This window comes from Perognathus longimembris, chromosome 9 (assembly GCF_023159225.1).
Source record: "Perognathus longimembris pacificus isolate PPM17 chromosome 9, ASM2315922v1, whole genome shotgun sequence".
NCBI classification, from domain to species: domain Eukaryota; kingdom Metazoa; phylum Chordata; class Mammalia; order Rodentia; family Heteromyidae; genus Perognathus; species Perognathus longimembris.
Window position 1 is genome coordinate 7,547,956 of NC_063169.1, and position 20,026 is coordinate 7,567,981.

At 37.4% G+C, this 20,026-nt stretch overlaps 1 protein-coding gene across 10 annotated transcripts in view; it reads right to left on the reverse strand.

Moving 5' to 3' along the window:
* The window catches only part of Senp6 (SUMO specific peptidase 6), a 176,010-nt gene that overhangs the window by 49,888 nt on the left and 106,096 nt on the right, over positions 1-20,026 (reverse strand). For 8 of the 10 annotated variants that reach the window (XM_048353670.1, XM_048353663.1, XM_048353669.1 and 5 more), the window contains 5 exons: positions 16,303-16,396; positions 14,175-14,229; positions 5,283-5,425; positions 4,451-4,555; positions 1,596-1,616 (listed from right to left, as the gene is read on the reverse strand). The exons of 1 other annotated variant lie outside the window; for it this stretch is intronic. In XM_048353670.1, the coding sequence (XP_048209627.1) occupies positions 1,596-1,616; positions 4,451-4,555; positions 5,283-5,425; positions 14,175-14,229; positions 16,303-16,396 (418 nt within the window). The remainder of the gene's footprint in view (positions 1-1,595; positions 1,617-4,450; positions 4,556-5,282; positions 5,426-14,174; positions 14,230-16,302; positions 16,397-20,026) is intronic. One more of the 10 variants, XM_048353662.1, reaches the window with a different exon arrangement.

The following is a 20,026-nucleotide window of genomic DNA, read 5'->3' on the forward strand; positions in this document are numbered from 1 at the left end:
GACTCACTTCTCCAATTATCTGTAAGCAGGAGAAAAAAGCTGTTTTAGAGATACTTAAGTTTAGAATAATTATAATCATTTCATTATTCAAAGAAATGTGTATTCTTAAAAAATTGTCCATGTTATTTATGTTATTCAAATTCCTCATGAAACACTGTGGCTGCTGGCATTCTTACAAAGGGAAGAAATGAGAATGAGGGAGATGATGTGTCTGATAAAGATACCCTGTATGCATTTATGGATAAAATGCAATCTTTATGTGTTGATGCATATGTATATATATATATATGCATGCATGTATGCATGTATGTATGTATGTATGTATGTATGTATGTATGTATGTATGTATGTATGATATTAATGTACTGGTCCTGGGCTTGAATTTGAACTCAGGGCCTGGGCACTGTACCTGAGCTTTTATTCCTCTCAAAGATGGCACTCTACCACTTGAGCCAGCTCCTTCTGGCTTTTTGGTGGTTAACTAGAAGTAGAAACTCACAGACTTTCCTGCCTAGGCTGGTTTCGAACTGTGATCCTCAGACCTCAGCCTCTTGAGTGGCTAGGATTATAGAAACGGACCACTGGCTCCTGGCAAAAAATAAAAAATAAAATAAAATAAAATTTGGCCAGTCCTGAAGCTTGCATTCAGAACCTGAGTGAGCACTGTTCCTGAGCTTCTTTCTTCCAGGCTAGCAGTTTAACACTTAAGCCATAACTCCACTTAAAGTGTTTTTTAAAAGGGAAAAAATACTAATAGAGAGCTGATCATGAAACTGTTACTAATTTTTGAGCCAAAACAGAAAACTTGATGTGTTTCGATTCCAAGCTTCTATTCCTCTTCCATACTCTGCCACAGTAAAGTATGAACTTAGGAGTATTGCTACTAAAATACACAAGACTTTATTTTTTGACACAAGGTCTCACAGTGTAACATAGGGTGGCCTTGACCTCGCTACATTATGTAGTCCAAGCTGGCCACAAACTCATGGTTCTCCTGCTTCAGCACGCTGAATCCTGGGGTAACAGAAGTGTGCCACCACTGTGTGTTGAAAGTTTCGTTTTGTTGTAAGTTTTATTGGTAGTACTGGGGTTTAAACTCAGGGCCTTGTACTTTCCCGGAGCTCTAGCACTTAAGCCATGTCCCAGGACTTTTTGTTTGTCATTTTTCGGATAGGGTCTTGCCTAGAGTTAGCTTTGGAATAGGAACTTACTAATGCATCTTCCACCTTGCTGGAGTTACAGGCATACAATACCACACTAAGCTTGTTTGCTGAGATGGGCTGACCTCAAACAAAGATGCACTCACTTTCCATCATAAAATTAGCAAGTCCTATAGGTGTAATACCACTACCATAGCCGGGAATGAGAGATTTTGATAATATAAAGCAACTCAAATATTTTATTTCTAAAGGCAACTAGGAATAAATGAAAAAACATCCATAAGTCAAATATCATATTGTACCATTAATACATTTCCTTTCATTAAAATAAGCTTTAATGTGAATTCTAATTAAATGTATATTTTTCAAACCATATAAACAATTTGATACTTTACTTCTATACTCATGCTCTAATTTTATGAATATTAAGCTTACCTTTCTTTTCGGTCCTGATTGCTTAAAACATAAAAAGAAAAAAATGTAAGAGGCAAGACCTCATTGATGTTGTCATTGTATTTGTAGTAACGGTAGTCAATAATGCAAAACTATAATAGTACCAATTTGTTTTAAATACATTTGTAAATACTATATACTATGTTTTAAATCTTGATTTTTTTGGTCATTATACAAACTAATTTAATTTAAACCATCTTATATGTTTAATAAGAGAAAAGGATATGTAATTCTGAAAAATTCTTGAAAAGGCATGATGAAACATTTGAGAATACAAGAAATAGACTAGAATCTCAGTCATCTCTCATGCCTAAATAAATGGGATATTTTAACAATTTTCATATGCTCCTTTCTGATTAAAAAGGTGTGTAGTATAGTATTTGTTTTCTTAACAGCTATAAATCTTTCAGCATGCAGTTATGGTTCACTTTAAAACAAGGCTATACTACTCACCCCAAGAAGAATGTTCTCTAAGTTACTAAACTGGAAGCACCTCTTCAAATTTTAAAGTAAAATTCAGAAAATAAGAAAATATAGGGGAAGCTAATGGGTTTCCCTTTGAGGTTCATAGTTGTGCCAACTGTCTAGTTGCAACTATCTTAAGTTTTTCTTCATGACTTTGAAGATGTGTTTCCTAAAACACAGAATGTCCCCTTCTACCTGAAACACTCAAAAGCTCGCTCACTCTCTTTTTCTGGGGGGATCAGTTGTGAGGGGCTTGAAATCAGAGCAGTTCCACTTCTGGTTTTCTGGTGGTTTATTGAAGACAAGAGTCACAGAGACTTTCTTGTCCAGGCTGGATTCGAACCACAATCCTCAGATCTCAAGCTCTCTAATACATCCTGTTCTGTGACTTCTTCGCTGCTCTGTAATATTCTTACACGTCTCTACTATTGAACTTAGCATGTAATCACTGTTTACCTGTCTCTACCCTAAGTAAACCTGAACTCCAAGAGCAGGGACTATGTCATGTATGTTCATCTTCAAATATCCTACGTCTCCCTCTATGCCTGTTTCACAGCAGAAAGACCACATGGTTTTGAAGAAAACCAAAAAAACCTCATCTTTGAACTTCAATATCTTTTTAATGACAGTTAAATCACAGCTGGAATAAGAAATGTTTATTTACACATAGAATAAAAGACAAACAAATCTGCCCTGCTTATTTGATTTCCACAGTTTCTTTTACTGCTCCTAGTCATACTTGCCAAGTATTTTCACTCAAAATTATCTTTGAGTATAAACTAATTCAGGTTTTGCTTTTTTTTTTTAATTTCCTCATTTATTTTTTCTTTTTAGAGGCAAGGTATTAACTATATAGTCCCAGACTGGCCTCAAACTCATGATGTTCTTATTTCACCTTTCTGAGTGTTGGAATTACAGGTGTCTGCCACCACACACATCTTGTTATTTCTCAAGAAACAACATTGACTGTTTCACCAATAAACATCCGTTCTTATAGAACAGCTGTTAATGTACATGAGCAATGATATGCACGGCAGGCTAAAATAGGTACTGAGACTTGGAAATGAAACAAAACATAACCTAGCTTTCAGACTGTAATCATTTTTCAAATGTTCTAACAAAATAATAGAAATGCAGAATAAGTCACTGTAAATAATCCAAACTACAGAAAACTTCAAAAGCAGTAACAATCTAGTAGCTAGCTATAAAATACATCAGTTAACTTGCTTGTGCTTCTATCAGTGGAGTGGTATGTAAACAGGCTCTTCTTCCTTCCTTTAATCACTATCAATCTATACTGTAACACTTGTGCTACAGGGAGGCCCAAGAGCTTGATTTGTCTGTACTATGCATTACAGTAAGCAAATTTGTGTTAAGTGCAGTAATGTCTTCCTTTAAACTAAATGTCTTTAAAAATCTCACATGGAAACTCTGAGAAAGTAACATGTAAAACAAGAGTACGGTCTCTTTTTTAAAAAACTTGAAGTATGAAAGAAAATTTAAGTTTCAAGTACCATATGTTGTTGCACATCTATGTAAACATCAAGTATAGTGTGGGTACCAAAGGCTCAAATGCTATTTCCTTAATGAATCACTGACCTAGATCAACATTCTTAAAATGAAGAATAGTACATGAGAGGATGTCAAAATTAAGCCTTACCAGTTGTAAAAAGTATTTATAACCAACAGACTAACTGCTGAAGCCTAAGAATTTAAGACAATTAAGGAAAATGAATATCCCCCAAATGATTCTGAATTCCTCAGAAACATTTAATAAAGCATTCCCTAGCTATTATAGGGCTTTCAAGATCAATAAAAACTTCTAAATGTGGGCTGGTGATATGGCCTAGTGGCAAGAGTGCTTGCCTCGTATACATGAGGCCCTGGGTTCGATTCCCCAGCACCACATATACAGAAAACGGCCAGAAGTGGCGCTGTGGCTCAAGTGGCAGAGTGCTAGCCTTGAGCAAAAAGAAGCCAGGGACAGTACTCAGGCCCTGAGTCCAAGCCCCAGGACTGGCCAAAAAAAATAATAAAAATAAAACAAAACAAAAAAACTTCTAAATGTGTATGAAACTACTAAAACCAAAAACTTCTCAAATATTTAAAATTATCCATATCATTTGGTACCATGAAATTTAATAAACCTTATAAAGCCAGTAATATAGTTTTTTGTTCTCTACTTACAAACCGTGACTAAAAAGCAAACAGAAAATAATAAAAATCTCAGAGAATGAGTGATTTCATATATACAGCTCTTTATAGAAAGTGAAAACAGTAAAATAATATAAAGGAGAAAAATTATTTCTGAAGTAGAAATTCCTAACAAAAAGTATCTGAACATACTCTACAAGGATATGTAGAATCCTTACCTTTGGGCTGCGGTTTTTACTACTGGTATCTGTACATGAGCATGATGAAAACGTCTACCATGAACTACAGTTCCAGAACATAATGATGCGTTTTGTGTATTTTCACTGCAGAGCCAATAAACAAAGAATAAGTTGAATAGGGAGAAATTACATACACACTGAAAAATTAAATCCTTCAACATCTGAACACATGCAGAAATAACCTTTGCCACTAAAACAAACAAACAAAAAAACCCCCAAAGAAACAGATAAATCCAATTAACAATGCAAAACTGTCCACTAATTATCTAATTCCGATATTCTTCTTTCAAATGTTTCTAATCCAAGTAGAAACTAGGAGTCCTTAATTCTGCTTCTGATTATGTCACTAATTCAAGTCATTTAACATTTACAAGTCACATCTGTGGATAAACAAATAGAGCAGCAATCCAATAATGACGTTTCAGCCCCATTTGTGTTGATACTGATAGCCCAATCCCACAGAAACAGTAACTCAGGATGACAGCCACTAGGAACTGTGGGCTAGTATCTAGATGATATAAAGAAAAACACAAGTCTCTTGTTGAGATAATCTGCATTAGCATTTCCTAAATGAGTCAAGACCACCCTACTCTATGATACGTTCTACTTGTTATTATAACTGAGGACTAAGGCTCCGTTCTCCTTATGAAAATGAAAGCAAAAGCACAAGATGTCAGCCTACCACACAGCGGAATCACACTACCTTCTTGCTGTAGTGGCAGATTCAAAACAAAGGCTAGAGTGGGCCTATTAGTTTTTGGTGTCAACCCCTTTGTCTTTTCTGTAGGAAGTGTGTGGTAAGTGCCTATACCTCAATTTCTTATTGTTGCTCAACATGTTAAGTCCAATTGGGTTGCCTTTCAAAGTTTTAAAACTTTCAGCCTTGTTTCGTTTTACATATGTCTTCAAGATGTAATCACCAGAATTATCAACAAATTCAGACGGACGATTTAACTGCAAAAAGATCCATAAATATTAGAGTAAATAAACACCATAATATAATTTATTAACAATGATTTGAAAATTCATTTACTTAAAAACCAAGTAAGAATGTATGGAGACAGCAGGGGTGTGCATTTGTGCGTAATTCAATTGTAGTATTTGATAATGCAAATCTGTAGGAACAGGGAATTTTTCTTTTCATGTCAATGTTTTCAAAGTTATTTGAAAAGATAAGGATAGTGGATCTTCAGCTAGCTTTCTTCAGCTAGTAAAAAAATAAGCATTTACACAGCTTGGCAGGCCTTACTGCTATCTGTAGGGCAGTGCTGCCAAATGTAGCAATAAGCTGTCATCTCAATTTATGTCCTTTCTTTTTTGGCAGTACTGGGGTTTGAACTCAGGGTCTTGAGCTTGCTAGGCAGGTGCTCTACCACTTGAGTCTTACCTTCAGCCATTTTTGTTTCAGTTATTTTCTTGGTAGGACTCTCCTACCGATATCCCACCATGAACCTGGGAGCAGAGATGTATACCACCACAGCCGGCTTATTTGCTGAGGTCTTGCTAACCCCCCCCCCCCATCTCTCCCTACCTACTTAACTCTCAAGTAACTAGCATTACAGACACGAACCACCATACCCAGCCTCTATATGTGTCTTTCCTATTGAAGTTTCTGAATACATACAGAAACTAGGTAATGCTTCACAGGTATACATGTTGATTACCATCACCTTGGGGAGCTCACAGTATAACAGGACCCCCAGATCTTTACAAATAAGCCCATCTGTCTCTCTACAGAACCCTCATAATACTTCAAAATGCACCTTCCACTAAACAATTCTCGTTTTTGCCATAGTTATGGTCATCACCCAAAAATATCTAGTTTTGATACTCAGCATTTTCTTGTTTTCATTTCTTCTGAGTTGTGAGACTATCGGGGACAGGAAACCCAGAGAGCCAAACTGAAATTCTAGGCTGTTTTCCTGTGCTACATTTCCAATGAATGTACCAAGTTATAGAGGTAAAAATTGGGGAGTTCTTGGGGCTGGGGATATGGCCTAGTGGCAAGAGAGCTTGCCTCGTATACATGAGGCCCTGGGTTCGATTCCCCAGCACCACATATACAGAAAACGGCCAGAAGTGGCGCTGTGGCTCAAGTGGCAGAGTGCCAGCCTTGAGCAAAAAGAAGCCAGGGACAGTACTCAGGCCCTGAGTCCAAGGCCCAGGACTGGCAAAAAAATAAATAAATAAAAATAAATTGGGAGTTCTAGATTCACCAAACAAGCACAAAGGGCCACATAAACAACTCAAAGGATTAGTCTGCAAATAAATCTGAATTAGATGGAAATGTAACTTCTTCCTAACCATTTCAATAGTTCTCAAATTTCCAGCATATACATATACCACAACTACCTGCATGATTTACTAAACCAAGTGTTGTCATCTACTCAAGTTTCTCCTGATTCAATACTCTGAGAAGGACCTGAGAATCTGCACTAGCAAAAGTAATGTGTGGCTTAGCGGCAGAATGCTTGCCTAGCATATACGAGAAAAGGCTGGAAGTGGCACTGTGGCTCAAGAGGTAGAGTGCTAGCCAAGCAAAAAGAAGGGACAGTGCTCAAGCCCTGAGTCCCAGCAAAAATGGCAAAAAAAAAAAAAAGTAAATGTGTATCTGCTCTAAAACTCATCTGATGTGACACTAACTTTCATATGCAATACCTACCCTTTAACCAGGCTCATAGCAAAATAAGTCGGGAGAAATAGTGGATAATAGAAACTATAGGGGATAAAGACAAAGCAGTTCCCACTTCCATTTTCCTAAATAAGAGAATACAATCATCTTTGCACTTAGTGATGGTTTTTCACAGAAAACATATTACTGTGCAATCAAACAACTAAACAAGTGCCCGCTAATGATATTATTTTATTCCATTTGCTATGAATTCATTGTGCTAATTATGTCATATCTGATTTTACCTCTTACTATACACATTCCATTAATTGTTCAGATTGAGATCCAGCAATTGTGCCATAAACAGCAGGTTAATTACTTGACCCTATTGAAAAACAGGTGGAAACATGCAAATTTCCCTCTTCAGTGCTTCTCAACAAAATGTTTATCCCTTTGTTCTAAATGATAAACTCAAAAAGAGAAAGCATTATGTGCAAACTGAACTGAAAAACCAAAAATATTGCATGCAAAGCCAAAGACTGGTCTGGCTTCCAAGCCTATGCTTCCTTTTCAACATGAGAAGTTTTTATAGGACAGTGTAGAAATATGCTGATTGGCAACAAAAAGAGGCAAAAATTAAATAACATTATTCCAATAAAAACTCAAGAACATCTCAAAAACCAATGTACATACACTAAGAAGTCCTTTATGTTAATTTTAATCTTAAAATCATTGAAGTCAAATTTACCTATCCCAATATAGTTAATTCAACTGTGCTTCTAATTAAAAAACTGGGTTTCAAACTTTCTTTTTAAGAAAGCATTTCGGCCATGGCTACAGACAAACTTCAACCTACTGTCAAAATGAGAGGATATATATGAGGGGCTGGGAATGTGGCTTAGTGGTAGAGTGCTTCCTTAGTACCACATAAGCAGAAAAGGCCAGAAGTGGTGCTGTGGCTCAAGTGGTGCTAGCCTTGAACAAAAGAAGCTCCTGGGTTGGGGATATCGCCTAGTGGCAAGAGTGCTTGCCTCGCATACATGAAGCCCTGGGTTCAATTCCCCAGCACCACGTATACAGAAAATGGCCAGAAGTGGCACTGTGGCTTAAGTGGCAGAGTGCTAGCCTTGAGCAAAAAGAAGCCAGGGAAAGTGCTCAGGCCCTGAGTCCTCGCCCCAGGACTGGCAACAAAAACAAAAACAAAAACAAAAAAAAAGAAGGGGCTGGGGATATGGCCTAGTGGCAAGAGTGCTTGCCTCCCATACGTGAAACCCTGGGTTCAATTTCCCAGCACCACATATACAGAAAATGGCCAGAAGTGGCGCTGTGGCTCAAATGGCAAAGTGCTAGCCTTGAGCAAAAAGAAGCCAGGGACAGTGCTCAGACCCTGAGTCCAAGCCCCAGGACTGGCAAAAAGAAAAGAAGCTCCTGGACAGTGCCCAGCTCCTGAATTCAAGCTCCAGCACTGGCAAAAAAAAAAAAAAAAAAAAGAGTCATGAAAAAAATTATTGCTTCTGTTGCCTATAGGTTGTTTATAGGCTAGATAATTTCAGTCAGTAATAAAACACCACTAGTTCCAGCTTCATCAAGCAACTATGTATGTAGTGAATGACAGCATTTATTATTTTGTCAAGCGCCTTTAGAAAAGGTTTCTACCATGTGTTACACTTGACAAATAGCTATGGGAAAAGTCACTCTATAAAAGAATCATACAGTGTAAATTGGTACAGATTTCTCACCACATAAGTACAAAATTGTAAAACACAATTCCAGCTGCAAAAAAATCCATAGGCAAGTACATAATTAAAATATAACAAACTCTTTTAGACAACTGGCAATCTACTTTCCAAATAGTTGTTTTTTTCATCACTTAATTTTTGTCCTAAACTGGTAATCTATACCAAAAATCACTGCTTTGGGAAAGAAATAAAGTATAAGTAAGTAAAGATTTAGAGCAATCCTATGTTCATAAAATCCAGATGATACATAAAAATCCTTGAAAAAACAACAGCTAATCTGCCCTTCTTCCTCAACATAAGACAATTTTCCAGGTAATTCATGAACTTCAAGCACTCAGGAGGCTGAAATAAAAGGAATGCAAGTTCAAGGTAAGCCTGGGCTACATAATGAAAACTTGTCTCAAACAACAAACAAGGTAGGGTGGTGCGTGCCTGCAATACCAACCACAGAGGAGGCAGTGATATTAAGATTTCAATTTGAGGTTACCCAATGCAAGAAGTTAGGAATCTAGTTTAGAAATAAGCCAGGCAAGGTGGTACATCCTATAATCCCACCTACTTGGGAGGCAGAAATAAGAGAGGTCCAAGGTAAAAACACAGGCCCTATCTGGAAAAAAAAAAAAAATAAAGCAAAAAAGGTGAGACTCAAATGGTAGACTGCTTAGTTAGTCAGTACAAGCAGAGTGTAAACCCCAGTACCAGACCAAAAGACAGTAATTTTTAAAAATCCTCTCACCAGGTATACCAGTAGCTCACACCTATAATCCTAGTTACTCTGGAGATTGAGATCTGAGGATCACGGTTTGAAGCCAACCCTGGCAAGAAAGTCCATGAAACTCTTATCTCCAATGAACTATTCAGAAAAGCCTGAAGTGTCACTGTGGCTTAAATGGTAGAGTACTAGCCCTGAGCACAGAGAGGCTCACGGACAGAGCCCAGGCCCTATGTTCAAGCCCAGGGACTGGAAAACAAGTAAATAAAAAGCCTCTCGCTGAAAAACAGAACTATTGTGAACAGATGGATTAGCACAAATCAATCACATTAGAAAACTAACTTTAAGTATGGGTGTAATAGAAGTCATTTATATACTATAAACTTACAAGCAATAATTACATATAATAATGCTACTAAGGAAATGCAGCTACTGTGGACGACAGCTAGTGCTGTGCATTATATAAACTACACAATCTTACATAAACCTCACAATCATCTTATGATGTGAGTAGGTCTGAGTAAGATTAGAGTTGATATTCTAAGTAATATTATGCCAGCTATCTCCCCTCCCCTCCAAAAAACTATGTTTCTCTAAACTGGACATCACTACATAGAACATATTTATATATATTTAAAAAAAAGAACAGCATTTTTCTGTAAATGGCCACATAATAAATATTTTAGCATTTGTTAGTCAGGCAAGTCTCTTCTGCATTTAACTCAATTATCCAAAGGGACAAATCTGTTATGGTAGCACAAAATCAGCCAAAGAGAATGAACTCATCAACATGGCTCCTATAAGTTTTTACTTATGTACACCAAAATTTGAATGTTATATCATTTTAACTTGATATGAATAGTAGTATTCTTCTGATGCTTTTCAAGCACTAAAAGATGTAAAAATCATTCTAGCAATGAACCATAAATTGGCTAACATTTTTTGGGGAAGGGGGGGCAGTCCTGGGGCTGGTACTCAGGGCTTGGGCTCTGTTCCTGAGCCTCTCTGTGCTCAAGGCTAGCATTCTACCACTTGAGCCACAGCACCACCTCTGGCCTTTTTTCTGTTTATGTGGTACTGAGTAATCGAACCCAGGACTTCATACGTGCTAGGCACTAAAGCCACTTTCCCAGACCTTGGCTAACATTTTTATCATCAATTACTGTGTTCAAGATGTTTTGTTGCATGAATTACAATTTTACTGGAAATGCTAAATGCTGATAAAAAATCATCAATATGGGGTATATTCCACCAAAAATGATCACAAACCAATTTTTAAAAAGTAATCAGCCCAGGCCCCATAACTGACTCACTAAAGAAATAAAAATTTAAAAAGTTTCAATGAAAAAACCTTGTAGTCCTAGTTACTTAGGAGGTTGAGATCTGAGGGCGGTGGTTCAAAGCCAGCCCAGGCAGGAAAGTTTGTGAGACTTATCTTCAATTAAACATCAAAAAGCCAAGAAGTGGAGCTGTGGCAGAAGTGGTAGAGCACTAGCCTTGAGCACAAAAGCTCAGGGACAGCAATGTGAGTTCAAGCCTCAAGACAAGCACTAAAATAGTAATAATAAAAGAAGAAGAAGAGGAGGAGGAGGAGGAGGAGGTGGTGGTGGTGGAGGAGGAGGAGGAGGAGGGACAAATCAATTAAGCAGCTGATTAGACACAGCTGAAAATAAAGTAAACAGAGACATAGAGATGAGGAAATCATTCAGAATATGGTAAAGATTTTTCTTTGTTCCTTTATTATTTTCTTATTCCTTTTAAACATAAAACACAGGCTCTTAATTAAGGGACATGAAAAATGATGGTCCTACTCTATAATGAATCTCCCCAAAATGTAAAAAGGCAATACACAGAGATAACCACTAATGCTTTCACAACGAAAGAATCATTATGAATCTCATGGTAACTGCAGAAGGCAAAAGCCTTCTTTTTTTTTTTTTGTGAAACAGGAAAGTAAATTCTAATTTCATGTACACTTTCAAATAGAGAAAAGAAATAATATTCACTTAAACCAGGGGGGGAGGAGGGTGCAAATCACACAGCCTAGTGGTTATAGGCCTTTGAAATCATTTAGTACACTATGAGACAACAATGCTTCTCACTGGCTGCCTGAAGCATCTACTGGTATTGGTAATTTTATATAGCCCAAGACTAATGCTATAAACACCCCAATGTACAGTGACAGATCAACAGGTTATCCACCCCTGATCTCTATATACTTACATGTTACTAAGTTACTGAAAATTTAAGGATATGTGAGCTTGGGCAACAAATAGTGATAATTTTAAATGAATAAACTTCTGAATCCCCAGTCTCTTTTTTTACACATAGCTAAAACTGATCCACTTCCTCCTTCCTGAGAGAATTATTTTCATTTTACAAAGTGTTAATTCTTATGGTATTCAGGTCTAAAAAAGCTTATTAAGGAATAATTTAAAATATTGGTATTTGAGATCTCTTCTGGCTATAAATCAATTGTAGGGCTTCTTGCTTTTCCTTGCTTCGTGTCTATTTCCTTCCAAGGTGAAGCAAGGCTTAGAACTGGAAGATTGGGGGCTGGGAGTATGGCCTAGCGGTAGAGTGCTTGCCTCGCACACATGAAACCCTGGATTTGATTCCTCAGCACCACATATATAGAAACAGCCAGAAGTGGCGCTGTGGCTCAAGTGGCAGAGTGCTAGCCTTGAGCAAAAAGAAGCCAGGGACAGTGCTCATCAGGCCCTGAGTCCAAGCCCCAGGACAGGCAAAGGGGTGGGGGTGGGGGAGAACTGGAAGTTTGAGGCCAAGATAAGATTGGCAAAGGAATGGCAAATGGCAAAGGAAAAGTGACAGAAATTTTATCTTCAGAAAGCTTTAGTCTAAGGAGAAACACAAGGAAGAACACTTTAAAGATAGTCTAAGTTTAAAAAACAACAACACTGTTAACTGTTGTGGCTTATCACAGCAAAGCCAGCCCCTAACCCAAGTTGTTATTTCTATATTAGAATTCTTATCACTTTGACAATAAATAAAATTATAAAATGCTAATTGTGAAGATAAAAATTTTTATCTATATTTGAAATAAAAATGACAACAAATATTTCCAGATTTAAGGCTAACCTGAAGTAATTATGTGTAATTACTTTCAATAAGCTCCCTGAAGTAATGAAACAAACAAGACTGTAGTTTTTCCATTACTTCTGATACTAAGTATTATTTTTGAAAAAATTCCTAAAAGAACAAGCATGACATTCATAATGGTAAAATAACTTTATTACTTTTCCCTCCAAATGGAGATTAAACAGTTACTCTAATAATTGGGAAAAATGATGTAAAAATTTTTGTTACTTGAGGTAGTCCCATTTTGTAAGGCCTTGAACTTATTATGGTAGCTCAGACTGGCCTTGAACTCACTGATCCTCTTGCCCTAGCTTTCTGAATTACTAGGAATACAGGTATACACTACTACACCTGGCCTTATTTTTACACCCCACTAGCCTTTGTAATTTTTGAATGCTCAATTATTTACATTATTTTTGGCATAAAATACTGATAATGTTATAACAGTAGGCTTCACAGTCAACAATTTATTACATGACTGGTATTCCTCAGCACTTTTCTTTAAGGTGTTCATTGTTCCAGAACTGTTACTCTTGCAAAATTTATTTTACAGCAGAAGTTTAGTAATCATAAAAATATGTTGGTTCAAATATTAATAATTACAAAAACTCAGTTTTCTAGAAACTTAGAACCTTTAAGCTACAAGAACATTACCTATTATTAAATTTCAGTAAAATGTGGGGAAATGACACACACTGCCAATAAAGTATATAAATGAAGTATATACCAAAGTTAGAAATGTACCTGCCTTTGGCTGAGGGATACAGCTCAATGGTAGAGAACTTGCTTATTAGCATGTGCAAGGCTCTGGGCTGAACCTTTAGGAATCAGAAGCAATTAGGTGGCTGGGGGAATGTCACTGAAAGAGACTTGGGGACTTTGGCTCCTCCTCTTTCTCTCTTTGCTGCCAGCTGCCAAGAAGCAACAAGCTTCTTTTACCACCTGGCTCACTCCATGATGCTCCCCTCTGCAATACAGGCCCAAGCACCATAGAATAAAAGCTCCAAAATTTTGAGAGCTAAAATAAAGTTCTTCCCTTATTTAGTTTATATAGATATTTTGACAGGTATTTTGTTACAGTAACACGAAGTTACCTGCCAAGTAAACTTAAAATCAAGCAACTGGGAAGAGTTGTCTCAGATGGGGAAGAGGAAGATTGGGACTTAGATGTATTGGGGGGGGGGGGGGATTGCTGTTGTAATTACTGTTTTTTGGTGGTTTTGTCTTTTTAGAGGGGGCAGAAGGGTGATCACAGAAATGGAGGGAGGAAGGGAAGGGTAAACAAATACAGTCATGTTATTCAATATACACTATGTAAAAAATAACTATACAACTGTGGGCAGGGAAGGAGGGGGAAGTGAAGGAAGGGGTAACATTGTCCAAGAAAAACTGTATTCATTATTACCTGACTTGTGGAACTGTAATCCCTCTGTACAACTCCTTAATAATAATAATAAAACTATATTTTAAAATATGAAAATCTTTTAAGCAGTTTTGAAATATGTAATACAAAAGAATAACATTTTAAAAAGCAACACTTGCCTTTTCTCCATTTGAAGTTTCAGAATCCTCTTCTACACTGAGTAGATGTGCCCCACTATGTAGGAAATAAGGGGAAGAAATTCTTTAAGTAACAATTATAACCACCACATTAAAATCAGTAGGTCTGCCCCTCTATGCTTTTACTGAATCAGGGAATCAGCATACTTTTTCAACAAGAACCAAATATTAAAATATTCCAGGCTTTACAGGCAATATGGTCTGCATAGCAACTATTCATTTTTTGACACTGTAGTATCTAAAAACAAGCATAAATTACATACATGTCTGTTTTCCGATACATTAACAAACTAGGTAGCTGCCAGGAGGATCAAGTCCACAGGCTAGTTTTTGTTGACATAATTTTGTGTTTTGCTAACTATACATTTTATCTTCTCACTCATTTTTCCCTTTTTGTTTTGCATAAAAATTTAGAAAAGAATTGAAAAAATACAGAAAAACACACTTTTTGAGGAAAAAGTAGCTAAGGAACATAAAGTAACTGCAATGATATTGCCACAATGTAAGTTCACCACTCTTGGAAATAGCAATCTTTCATTAAGATTCATTGGCCTGAGATTCTAAAAGATCAGGCTAACATGTTAATCTCAACATGATCAAAACACTTAGGTCCCTCAGAACTACAATGAACCAAGCAGTACATTCAAAGGACATGTAAAGGACAGTACCATAACATATAATTTTTAAATATGTATAAACCATGGTGAATCTTCCAGAGGAAATAAAATCTACTTCTGCTACACATAGTAAAATTTATAATAAAAATACAAACTGTTTTCTTTTATTCCTTTTCTACACATCCCAACTTTAATAAACATTTTATAAACATTTAATGATAATCTGGATGGCAATATTCATTTTCAGCTTAATTCCACGTTTAATTTTTTTCAAAAGTACATAAATAAAAGTATCTGAGAGAAAATAATTTTTAAAAACCAAGGAAAAAAGGTCATAAGATACTGACTTTAAATTAGGAATTTACTAGTTCAAAGTTCTCCACAAGGTGACATTAAGATGTACTGTACTTATGTAAACTGATTTGGATTTTTAAAAAACTGCCAACTTATTAATTCTTATTACATAAAACTTAAGGCTATCACTCTACCACCTTGAGGCACAGCTCCACTTCCTGCATCATAAATCTTACAGCCTGAAAATACAGGGTTGAGGATGTAGTTCTGTACTGACTGCCTAACAAGGTCAAGGACCTACATTCACTCTCTAGCACTGAAAAAAAAACTAATAAATTATTTAAAAAATGTAAACAAGGTATAGTTGCACATACCTGTAACACTAGCACTCAACTAAGGACTGCTGAGACATTAGGATCAAGTTTGAAGCCAGCCTGAGGAACATAGCAAGTTCCAACCCATTCTGCATTAAGCAAGACTTTGTTTCAAAAAAGTTTCTATTTTTACATATTGGTTCTAGAGTTTAAACTCCAGGTCTCTTGTTCTGCTCTACCTTTTCTGCTCAGGGCTAGTAATCTACCACTTTAGCCATGGCTCCACTTCCAAATTTTTTAATGGCTAATTGGAAATACAGATTTGTCTGCCCAGGCGGGTTTTGAACCATGATTCTCAGAGCTCAACCTATGGAGTAGCTAGGATTATAGGCGTGAGCCACTGGTGCTTGGCTTAAAGTGTATTTTTAACACATACTTTCTAGTATTTCAACAAAATGTAGGGAACACTTTGTTTAACTTGCCTAGGTGATCTAAGATGAAAGCATTTTGTAAATGGTGCAAATTTGATTTAGGAAAAAAAGATTTAAATTTTATATGAAATTCAAGGGATCTCAGCTCAATTACTTGTGATAAATGCTTTTTAAAATATTGCCTGAATAGAATGATTCTTCCTTTCTAAAAAGGACTATTTTCTAATTTGAAATCTGTTGTACATTTTTAAGATGTCACATGCATACATATACATTTTAAAAGACAAAGGAATAAAATACCAAATTAACTACCAATAAATAATTGCTTTATCTTTCCTTACTACTTCTATTTTAGTTAAGCAAAAGCTACCAAACTGTTAAAAATATTTCTATGGAATATTAATTCTCTAATGAATAGTTCTATTCTTATAAAATATCTGAAAGAAATCCTTACTCTTTATCTGTATCTCCTTCACTTCCTTCTTCATGATCAAAGCTCCAATTATTTTTAAAACCTCCATCTTTCTTAGTCTCTGCTCTAGCCAAAGCTGAAATGAAAACAAACTGAGATAAGTATTCATTAACATAACTAGTCACTGCAAAACAAATTTGAACATTTCCAAGCTCTTTCATGATTCTAATTTTCTTTTAACTTGCTCTATTTCTTGTAAATATCATATTTCTTTAAAGAGACAACACATTAAAATCTGTCTTTTCTAGTATATAAGCACCTATATAAGTGTCTGCCAAAGAAAGAAACAAATTAGTAAGACACAACAGAAATAGGGAGAGGGTAGGAACCTGAGTATTATGAAATGTAGAAAATCAGCCTTTTCAAATTTTTTTAAATTTTTTTTGCCAGTCCTGGGCTTGAACTCAAGGGCTGAGCATACTCTCCCACCTGAGCCACAGAGCCACTTCAGGCTTTTTCTGTCTACGTGGTGCTGAGGCATCGAACCTAGGGCTTCATGCATGCTAGGCAAGCACTCTACCGCTAAGCCACATTCCCAGCTCCCAGCCTTCTCATTCTTGGACCAAGGATCTTTATTCATTAGAACTACACCCCGAGCACTAAACCTTTTTCTCAAATTCAATCTATAGTTGATGACAAGAAAAACTAGATCAGAAAACCAAGGAAATTTCCCCAGAAGCCATAGTAACCAGAAAGTAAGAACTTGGTGAGATAAATGAAGTTCATAAGGTGTATTTGTCCTGAACTCTCCAGACAAAAAACTAAAGTTCAGGGTCCTAGCAGAGGCAGAATTCAGAAGAAACCCCAATACCTTAAAGGGCAATGCATAAACAAAGGGGGGAGGGGGAGGAGGCAATTTTTACTAAAACAAAGGCAGTATGGATAATTATGATGTCTTATCCTTGCTCTGGGTATATCTATACACTGGGAGTGTGTGCAGTGATAGTGCTTTCTCTCATGTTCAACAACCTGGGCTCAATCTAATCACCATAAAAAAGTAAAAACAAAATGTAGCTACCTCCGGGTTAATGCTATGGTTCAAATGTTTATGTTGCCTCAAAATTCAGGTGCTGGAAACCAAACCCCCAAGATGATGGTGCTAAGCAAGAGGGCCTTTGGAAGATACTGGGATTAATGCCCTCTTAAAAGACCCAAAGCTTGTCCTTTCACTACGAGAGGATAATGACAAAGTACTATCTAGAAGGCAGTCAGTCAATCTGGAAACCTTCATCTGACTATGTATCTTCAGAACTGTGAAAAATTTCTTGTTCAAAAGGGCCTCCAATTCATGCATGCTAACTGCCTGTATTGGCCTGAAACTGTGATCCTCTTGTTTCTTCTACCTCCTAAATAGCTAGATATTTAAAAATTTGCATATACAGAATCTAGAGCCTTGTGCTTGCTATGCAAGCATTCTACCACATAAGCTGTTCTCTAGTGCCAGGATAGGTATCTTAAATATATTTAAAATATATACATTTAAATGCATATTATCATAGAGAGTAATATTTACTGAAATGAACTTCAAGAAATGAAACAAGACTTTTTCTCTGTTGTTTCTGTTTTCTTTTTTGTCTTGTCTGTCTTTGGAAGGGTAGGAGGACACAAATGGAGGGACAGGGGATGAACAAATGCAGCAGTGGTACTCAACTAGACACTGTGTTGAAAATGAACTATTCATCTTGTGGGTGGATCCAGGAGTGAGAAAATGGGCAAGAGCAATGGGAAGGGGTGACCAGTGTCCAAAAATAATTGTACTTTTTTTTATCTTACTTATGTAACTGAAAACCCTCTGGTACACTGCCTTTATAATAACAATAACAAGTTTTTAAAAACTAGCAATTACTGAACACTGGATAGGAGGAATTTAAAAAATCAAACTGTTGGGGCTGGGGATGTGGCCTAGTGGCAAGAGTGCTTGCTTGCCTCCCATACATGAAGCCCTAGGTTCGATTCCCCAGCACCACGTATACAGAAAATGGCCAGAAGTGGCGCTGTGGCTCAAGTGGCAGAGTGCTAGCCTTGAGCAAAAAGAAGCCAGGGACAGTGCTCAGGCCCTGAGTCCAAGGCCCAGGACACCAGCCACAAAAAAAAAAAAAAAAAAAAAAAAAATCCAGGGGCTGGGAATATGGCCCAGTGGCAAGAGTGCTTGCCTCATATACACGAAGCCCTGGGTTCAATTCCTCAGCACCACATATATAGAAAAGGCCAGAAGTGCGCTGTGGCTCAAGTGGTAAAGTGCTAGCCTTGAGCAAAAAGAAGCCAGGGACGGTGCTCAGGCCCTGAGTTCAGCCCCAGGACTGGCCAAAAAAAAAAGAAAAAAATCCAGTTGGGGAATAGATAAGGCTGCCTGTCTTGATGAGGTCATGAGTTTGAACCCTCAGCACTGCCCTCCCCTCCCAAAAAAATTCCTTTTCCAAGTTCCTCAAAAAGTTAAACAGAAGCAAGTGCTGGCAGCTCAGGCCTGTAATCCTAGCTACCTAGGAGGCTAAGATCTAAGGATCCCGGCTTAAAGCCAGCCTGGACAGGAAAACCCACAAGAGTCATTTCTCCAATTAACCATGAAAAAGCCAGAAGGGGTTTAAGTGGTAGAACATGAGCCTTGAGCAAAAAAGTACAGGGAAAGCACTCAGGTTCTCCCTTGGCAGAAGGTGTGAATAATGGGTAGATGAGGCTTTTAAGACTGGCACCATAATAAATGCGATCTCCCTACTGTGTACAGCAGAGAGAGGGAAGGAGGAGTAGAGGCAGGGAGGCATGGGAAGAGTGAGAAAAGGGAGAGAGGAGGAAGGGGGAGGGAAAGAGGAAGAGGGTGGGAGTGAGAGGGAAATTAAAAATTACTGGACTACTCAGGAGACTGAGATCCAAGGATGGTAGTTCAAAGCCTTCTACTCCTTCTGAGGGTCAAATGGGCGGAAGGCCTTTGTACCAACATTGTATTTACTACATAAAAAGAAGTATGTTGCTGGGTGCTGGTGGCTCACTCCTGTAATCCTAGCTAATCAGGAGGCTGAAATCTGAGGCTCTTGGTTCCAAGCCAGACTGGGCAGGAAAGTCCATGAGACTCTTATCTCCAATTAACCACAAAAAGCCAGAAGTGGAGTTACGGCTCAAGTGGTAGAAAAACTAGCCTTGAGCAAAAGAACTCAGACAACCCAGGCCCTGAGTTCAAGCCCTACACTAGTATTTTTTAAAAGCCAATAAACCTGGCCTGGGGAGTGTTTCCATTGGTATAGCATGCACTTGACTAGCATGCAAAACATCCTGAATTCAACACCCTCCACCCCCTGACAAAAAGCAAAAAGCCTAAGTGCCTATAAGAACACATATTTTACTCTGACATAAGACCTTTTTTTTTTTTGCCAGTTCTGGGCTTGAACTCAGGCCCTGGGCACTGTCCCTGACCTTCTTTTGCTCAAGGCTAGTATTCTATCTCTTAAGCCACAGTACCACTTCCAACTTTTTCTGTTTATGTGGTGCCAAGGAATCGAACCCAGGGCTTCAAGTACACTAGGCAAGCATTCTACCACTAAGCCACATTCCCAGCCCTTCACTAAGAGTTTTAACATCACAACAATAATTTAAACAAAACAACATCTCAGGCAGTCACCAGTGGCTCACACCTATAATCAAAGCCACACAGGAAGCTGAGATCTGAATATTACAGTTTGACTCCAGCAGGATCAAGAAAAGCCCATGAGAGACT